The sequence below is a fragment of the Solanum pennellii genome, chromosome 1 (assembly GCF_001406875.1).
Source record: "Solanum pennellii chromosome 1, SPENNV200".
NCBI classification, from domain to species: domain Eukaryota; kingdom Viridiplantae; phylum Streptophyta; class Magnoliopsida; order Solanales; family Solanaceae; genus Solanum; species Solanum pennellii.
The window spans coordinates 97,581,642-97,589,998 of NC_028637.1; the positions used below are offsets into that span (position 1 = coordinate 97,581,642).

The window sequence follows — 8,357 nt, forward strand, 5'->3', positions numbered from 1 at the left end:
GATCCATATTTTTCCAGGGACTCGTTTCAAATTTCAATTGAATTTGTATCGCGCATAATATATTTATTTTTATAATCAAACTTCAAATGACTAAGAGGTCTAGAGTTTTTTTAATTTTTCAAACAATTAACTTCAACTCAATTTTTTATTTTACTCTCTTAGTAGTAATTTTGTTCTCCTCAATATTATATTATATTATTATTTTTATTTATATTTCATTTTCTTATTTTGTCATATAAATACGTTCTTTTTCTTTCAAAATAATCGATTTATATAATTTTCATGTAATATAAAATTATTACTTTTCAAATTCTTATTTAATATAAAATTATATTTTATTCTAACATTTTAACGAACAACTTCATATAATTGAAAATAAAAAAAAAAGAAAAGAAATCTACGAGCGTAATTTCAACCACAAGCACAATAAAACTCTAGTTCATACGTTATTTTTTATTTGAATATTGTTAAATTTGAAACAACCTACCAGATTACTAATATATTGTTGCGACTTTTAAAATTATTATGTCATGTATTGTGTTATTACTTTATATATAAATTATTATGTCTTGTATTGTATTTTTAAATTATTGTTTTATCATTTTGATTTTGTGTATTCTTCATAGTGAAAATTAATAATAATATCAAACTATCTTTTAAAGTGATGAAAATTGTATTTTTTTTTGAAAATATTATTGATTCGAGATGAAAGTAGTATGTATTAAATAATATATTTTTTAAAATGTTCTATTACATTTAAAAAGAATTATAAATATTAAAAATTTAATTAATAGTCTTATATGAAAAATAATATGTTAGTTATAAATAATAGAAAAATATTAAATTAATAAAAAAGTAAAATAGAGAGGATGAACTACTCATCTCTATGTAAATGGACCATAGAGAATTTTCTAAAAAGTGACTCAGAGACTCAATTCTCTATTTTACTCTTTTAATATAGAAAGTGAAGAGTAAAATAAAATTGTATTAAAAATGGTCAAATTAAATTTATATCGCGCTTACTAATTCTAATCACTAAAGATGTTTGGTTGGACAGTGGACCGGTGGTGTTGACTTTTGGAGGGGGTAAAAGCAAAAAAGACTTAATTCATGAGTGAATCTCTAAAATTGTCATGATTTTCACTTAGAGACTTCAATGGGAGGATATTCATTTTTAGACATCCTAGTAACATTTTGTTATGTCATTTTAACAACTTTTTAATATCAATATAAATATATAATATATGTGTTATACTCGTGAATGACGAATTAGACGACATTTATTATTTGTGTCAAAAATAATTTTTATATAATTAATTTTAAGTAAAAATTATAAATCGACTAAAATAAAATTTAAACCTAGAAAAGAAAGTTTCCCACCCCGCCACTCAAACAACCCCCCCCCCCAACCGGTTGTCTTCTACCCTTACCTTTTCTGCAGAAACATCTACTCGCACAAAATTTGCGCACGATTTTGAAAATAAATTTTCCTTACCAAAATTAATACGATCCCTTGTTTTGCTAATAAATAAATAACTTGATAGTGAATAAATGTTTGCTAGAAATTTAATTTAGGATAAAATGACGGCTAAAAATGTTATAATGAAACTCTAAATGAGGTCTCTAAAAATGAATATTATTAGATTAAAATATCTAAATAAAAACTCAAATTCACTTTAGAGAGCTAGGCCCAAAAAAACATAACCATACGTGTGATGGCCGTGTTCTGGTCCCGGGAAAGTAAAGACCGTTCCAAAATTTGGAAAGAATAATACCAAGTTTTGTCCCTTATGTCCTTTTTCTTTTTTTCACTTTGTCACGTAGTTGTATTGAAATTTGATTAAATAAAAGATGATGTTATTGCGTAAAGATTTAGGATGGTTACTGGTTAGTAGCATGATGTACACGTGTAGTTATTAGGATTACAGATTACTGCGGCTTCTTGTCCACATGCGAGTTTACGACGACCCTTTTCTTTGTGGGAAGACTTTTAAGTGAAAACATTGCACAAGTTGCACTAGAATGTTGCTCTTGTTTCTGACTTATTATCTGATTGCTAACATTATTTTTATTATAATTTTAAATTATCAATTAATGATTTTTAAACTTTATTTTAAAAATTTCATATATGAATTGATGATTTAAAATTAAATCGTTTTGACTTTTAAAATTTAAATTATGTCACAGTAGTTGAAATCATCACTGGTTTTTCTTTCTGTATTATTCGGTCTGGATACTCCTATTATGTCAAATAAAACATAAAGACTTTATGAAGNTTATGTCACAGTAGTTGAAATCATCACTGGTTTTTTTTCTGTATTATTCGGTCTGGATACTCCTATTATGTCAAATAAAACATAAAGACTTTATGAAGAGAGAAAATTCTACGAAGTCAGGATTTTTCTTTTTCTTTTTCTTATAGACGTAAGATGGAAATGTGCTGAAAAATGATTGAGATTAACCATTTACTTTATGCTGAAAAGAAAAAGAAAAGTGTGGAAAACTCTTCTTAATATCACTATTTAAGTTTTAAGGTGGAATAAGTTTCAAAAAGCATACCTGATTATAAGTTTTTTTTTGAGTTTCATACGTAAATTATTGAGAATATGAGTTTAATATCTAAATTATTTGAGAAATACACTTCTATCTTTCTATCTTTTACATGTGTAATACATACTCGATTTTATTTTTAAAAAAAATTCATAGCACACTTCATATGAACAAAACATTAAACCTTAATAAAAAATTTTAGTATTTTTTAAAATTAAAAATTAAAAAAATTATTTAAAATTAAGAAATTATTATCCAAGAAAATAATATTTCTTTTACAAGTAAAACAAAAATATTTTTCTTACCGACTCTATCACTTCCTCTCACCCCTGGGCCATTTTTTTTAAAGTTTTTTTTATTTAAATTTCCTTTATAAAAGAATTTAATCACCCCCTCCCCAAAGACTAATTAAGATATTAAATTTTACCCACCCCACCTAATATATCAAAACTACTTTCTACTTGCCACCGCAAAACAATTTTTAATTTATTACTTATTTATGTTATATTTGATATATTAGTAGAAATTTTCTAAAAAATGTGTATGTACACATCTAACACAAAATTAGAAATTTTCTAAAAAATGCGTATGCACACATCTAACACAAAATTAGAAATGTAAAAAATAAAAAATAAAAATTGGGAGCGAAGGATTACATAGGAGGGGTAGAACTTTTTTTTTTAAAAAAAATAATATCAATTTCTTTGTCTGAAAAAAAATATTTTTTCGTTATCATTTAATTTTTGTTAATATGAAATATTTTATCCACGTGGAACGTCATGTGTCAAGGTTTTTTCAAATAAAAGAGAAAGTGTATTACATATACCACTGAGGTATGTTTCTCAAACTAAAAAATGATAATTTAGGTATAAAACTCACTCATTTAGGTATGAAACTCAAAAAAAAAAAATTAGATGTGTTTTTGACACCTTTTATCTCTTTATGTGGCACGCACAACAGCTTAGGCTTCTATAAAACAACTGTACTAAGACAAAAACAATCAGAAATTCAAAACTCCTTAGTACTGCAAATCCACACAGGCTCTTTGAAATCAGCTAGATGCTGTCATGTTATATGAGATACAACGAGCTAAAGGACTATCATGAGCTAGATTCTTGATAGTTCTCACTTCTCAATATCATATACCTGGAAATGGTGCCGTTGGGAGTTTTACTTCGAAAGATATCCAAAGTTGCGTTCTTGAAGATTCGTGCAAAAGGATGCATCAGGATTACTAAGGTGCCAGAATATGTTTCTTACAAAAAGATCGGCAACTGCTTCACTCCTTCCTCCTACAACAAAATTTAGTGAGAGCCCAAAATGAAGAGGCTAGTACATTATTGCCAATGAGAATTCAGACAAAAGGACTAAAGAACTTACAACAGACACGCAGTATAATATGGTTACAGAATAGTTAGCACTGCAGTTAGCTCCCACGATATTGCTACAGATCTTAAATAAGAACAACACCAGCTATCTTACAGATTTACCGGGTATATTCAGTCGGTACAATTGGTCCATTGTCATACAACTATCTCACTTATTAATAGTCATTGCATCTAGGACAAAAATCAATGCAGTTCTCTATATGTATCAGGATAAAGTAGCTCAGCAAGAATCTTTTCGAAAAGTCCTGCCCTTTTCAAAGCTATTTCCAATCACTGAGAAACAGTAATACGATGTAAAGAGTAGCGAAGATAAAGGACTACCGTACAATTTTAGACAACCACGTCGTTTGACATCAGTAAAGACAAAACCATCTTATGTACAACCAAAAAAAAAAAAAAAAAAACAGAAAAAGCATGGAGAGTAATCACAGAAAGAATCATGCAGTGAGTGTTTGCAACAAAACGAAAGACCAAGCAATCTCAGCAAATATCCTCAAAAAGTGGACATGCTAAAATGATTAGACATACAACTAAAGAAGTCAAGGCTTTGTGAGAGTTTGTTAATGAAGGACCAAAGCAAACATTCAAAATAGTTGAAAGTTAAATGTTCAATGTTGGGATCACGACAACGAAAATCAAATTTTACCAATTACGGAAGGGCAAAAAATGAAATTTTCTGAAAAACAAATCTCTAGAGTTCAAATCTTCATAACATACATATGAATTGCACATAACCATTATAGAGGTGAAGAAAAGCCAAGTTTTGCTGCAGAAATTAGGAAGCTATTTTTTAGGTATGTGCTAGAATCCTACTAGCTATATAAGAACTCGGTGGAGTTACCCTATCCTCACAAATAGAAATACATTAGAGTTGGAACAGGATGATGTTAGATATCATATACAAAATATATACGATGCCTTGAGAAATAGCCTTTGTAAACAAGACAAAAACACTAGAAAAAGAAAGAAGTTCAGGAAATAGCAAACGTGTTACCAACTTATTTGAAGCAGATGAAGGCATCTTATCCAGTTATGATGCTTGCCTCCTTGTGAAGTACTTTTTTTCCGCAGCAAATCACAAACAAGGCCAGGGAGAGGGTGCTGATTCTTTCATTAATCAAACGAAAATAAATGGACAAAATATCTATTGGAACAATTCCCGAAGCATTTTGAGAAGTGCAGCAAGATAATTTTATGCAAGTTTGCTTGGTATAGGCATCATATCTCTAAGTAGACAATTTTTCTTCAAGGCTTTGCTTTTTTTTTCTTCCATAGATCTCTCTTCTTCTTCTTCTTCTTTTTTGGCTGTAATGTGATTGGACAAGTGCAAGAAGAGTCTCTTATGTTGTAGTACTAGAAATGACTAACATAACACAATGTTTTGGTCATAGTTTTCTTTCTACTTATACGTGAAGAATGGAAGTGGACATTTCATGATGATGTAGTGTTTTAAATATTTATGTGAAGTGCTAAGGGATTGATTCTCCAACTTTGTTCTTCCTTTACACATAATAAGACAGACATAATTTAAAACAATATTAAGTAACCTACTCTATCTCAGAGCAATACAGTAGAGCTGTATACATGGTTAAAAGCCGACCTTTTACTTGTTTGATCCTTTTATGTTGTCATCAAACAGCATATCCCATGCTTCACATTATTATTTTCCAGCCTCCTTCCACAAATGGCTCCGACACTGTCGTCCAAAGAATATCAAGGTTCTTCTGAACTTCAGACATGTTTGCACGGGGGAGCTTGTACCATCTTGAACCAGGCACCGAGACCATCACCAAAACTCACATTAATGGGTAATTCTTGTGTGAACCATGCTTGCTCCCCCTTTAGAATCAAATGTTGGGCATGAGGAACGTTAGAACAAACATTTACACTTCATTCTCTGACAATGTCTTATCCAAAACGGAACATACATTTTGAATATCAGTAACAAACTTGGCCACAAGGACTCCCCAAGTTTCAGGATCAACATCACCTGATGCTGCCAGAGCAAGCACCCTTAAAACTTCTGCGTTGAGTTCAGAGTCAAGAAGCCCCTTGATTAAGATGGAATAAGTAGATTTGTTTGGGTGACACCCTCTGTCAAGCATCTCTTCCAGAACTCTAATTCCTTCCTTAGCATTTCCAACTTTGCAAAAGCCTTTGATCAACATGTTGTAAGTAAAAGCATTAGGAATGCAACCCTTGTCTACCATGTCATCCCATAACCTCCCAGCTTCATGCAGTTCTCCTTTCTCACGCATCCCAGCAATAAGCATGTTATATGTCAAAACACTAGGACTCGAACTCTTTTCAAACTCGTCAAACAATTTCCTTGCTTCCCGAATCTGTCCCTTCTTACAGAGCCAGTGAACAAGTGTGCTCGATATTGTATTATCTGGAGTACAATTTTTTACCAATAGTTTCTTCCACAAATCACACGCCTCCTCAACCTTCCCCTCTTCACACAAGACATCAATCACCTTAGAGCAAAGTGTTGGGCTTGGTATATACCTCTTATCTAGCATATCATTAAGTAAATTAACAGCTTCACCGGACTTCTTTTCCTTGCAAAATGCCTCAATCATAATTCCATATGTCACTTCATTTGGCCCAATCCCATTGTCGTCCATCTCATCCATTATCTTAGCTGCATCAATAAACATCCCTTGCTTAACATAACCATGCATCAAGATAGTGTACGTCGTTGCATCAGGCAACCACCCTCTATCAACAACTTCATCAAACATCCTCTTGGCGCCAACTAAATCACCAAGTGATACATAACAACCCAAAATGGTTGTGTAGCTCACAACATTGGGAACTATTCCCATCACAGGCATCTCATCAAGAACTTTAATTGCACTATTAATATCGTCTTTCTTACAGAGAGCATTCAACAAGATATTACAAGTAAACACACTGGGCGTTATATGCAACTTCTTCTGGCAATTCTTAAACAAAGCGTAAACAAAATCATACTCTTTGTTTTGTACTAAAGCATTCAATAAAGCATTAAATGATCTGACTGACCTCTGAACTCCAAATTTTTCAATTCGCAGAAAGGTCTTAAGGGCCAATTTGGGCTTACTAGCAATCCCATAGTTCCGAATCACATTTACAAACAAAACTTCCCCACATTTGATGCCGGAATTTCGTAATTCAGTTAAAAGGGTCTCTACTTTATCAAAGGCCCGAGCACGGCAGAGCTTGTTGATGATGGAGTGGTAGGTTTCGTAATTATGGAAAAAACCAGGGTGGAAGTTGCCAGCGTGGTGAAAAATTTGGAGGGAAAGATTAACATCATGCTGGGATTTGACGAGTGAGATGAGATTTTTATGGGACAGGTATCGGGGCCACGGTTTGATGGGTGGGGTGACGGTGTAGGATTGGAGAAGCTCCGATTTGGATTTGATGGTGGCGAGGTGCTGGTACGATGGGTGCGTTTTGAAGGGGTCATCATCATCGGCGGCGGCGGCGGCGGAGGCGGCGGTGGTTGAGAACAAGTGGGTGAAGTTGATTGTGGTGTAGACCCGCCGTCGGTGGCCGGCAAACTTTGGGGAGATTAACATGGCCGAAACTCGGTGCCTACGACGTTTCAATGTCGGTTTCTGAGTTTTACCCGCCGCTCCGAGACAAATTCTTGCTTAATTACATTTCTTCCTTATATTTCTTGTAAAACTACCATTAACCCCTCTTTCTTTCAATTTTGTAACATTAAGTCTATATATTATTTTGCACTCCTAAAAGACCTTAGTAGTTAGTTGCCTTTTGTTTTCTTTACTAACAACGTCAAAAAAAATCTACTGTAATCTCACGAGCGTGGTTTAAAGAGGATAAAGGGACATGACTTGATTCATATAATTATACAGTAGAAAGATTATGTTGATTGATCCTTATAATTTTCTTTTTTATTTAAACTTGAGACCAATAATGTGAACGAGCTTACAAACAGAGAGTATTTTTTTACCAAAACATTACATAACAAATGATTGTGTCGTAGAAGAGTGAAGATGATTGATCCTAATTTTCCAATCATGATATGATGCATGTGAGATTTTCCCTTCCAAAAAACTATTCTTCGCCTCAGCTCTTCTTATCATTAACCCAACACTCAATGCCACATAATATATACTTTCACGTCCATGAAGCAAGCAATTCAAATAACTTAACCTAAACAGTTCCAAATTAAAGGAAACAATGATTATTAAGTAATATGAAATCTATGAGAATGTTTGGTATGAAGAAAAACATTTTCTGGAAAATGTTTTCCAATTTTCCCATGTTTGGTTGGGACAAAAGTTTTGGAAAATGTTTTCCAAATCAACTCATTTTCCTCAATTTTGAGGAAAATGACTTCCTTTCAAAAATTAAGGAAAACATTTTCCATAGCTCTCCTCCAATTTCAAATTACATTTTTTTTTT

At 32.2% G+C, this 8,357-nt stretch overlaps 1 protein-coding gene across 4 annotated transcripts; it reads right to left on the minus strand.

Annotated features, from left to right (window-relative positions):
- Positions 1-3,330: 3,330 nt before the first annotated feature.
- Positions 3,331-7,614, minus strand: LOC107018506 (pentatricopeptide repeat-containing protein At5g16420, mitochondrial). 4 transcript variants are annotated; one of them, XM_027916641.1, is made up of 3 exons: positions 4,933-7,614; positions 3,931-4,211; positions 3,412-3,842 (listed from the first exon to the last, which is right to left on the minus strand). In XM_027916641.1, the coding sequence occupies exon 1, from the start codon at positions 7,502-7,504 to the stop codon at positions 5,822-5,824; it is 1,683 nt and encodes a 560-aa protein (XP_027772442.1). In that variant the 5' UTR covers positions 7,505-7,614; the 3' UTR covers positions 3,412-3,842; positions 3,931-4,211; positions 4,933-5,821. The 4 variants fall into 4 exon arrangements, with proteins under 4 accessions (XP_015074740.1, XP_027772442.1, XP_015074674.1 ...); XM_015219254.2 differs by lacking the exon at positions 3,931-4,211 and having other exon boundaries at positions 3,331-3,842; positions 5,539-7,614; XM_015219188.2 differs by lacking the exon at positions 3,931-4,211.
- Positions 7,615-8,357: the final 743 nt, after the last annotated feature.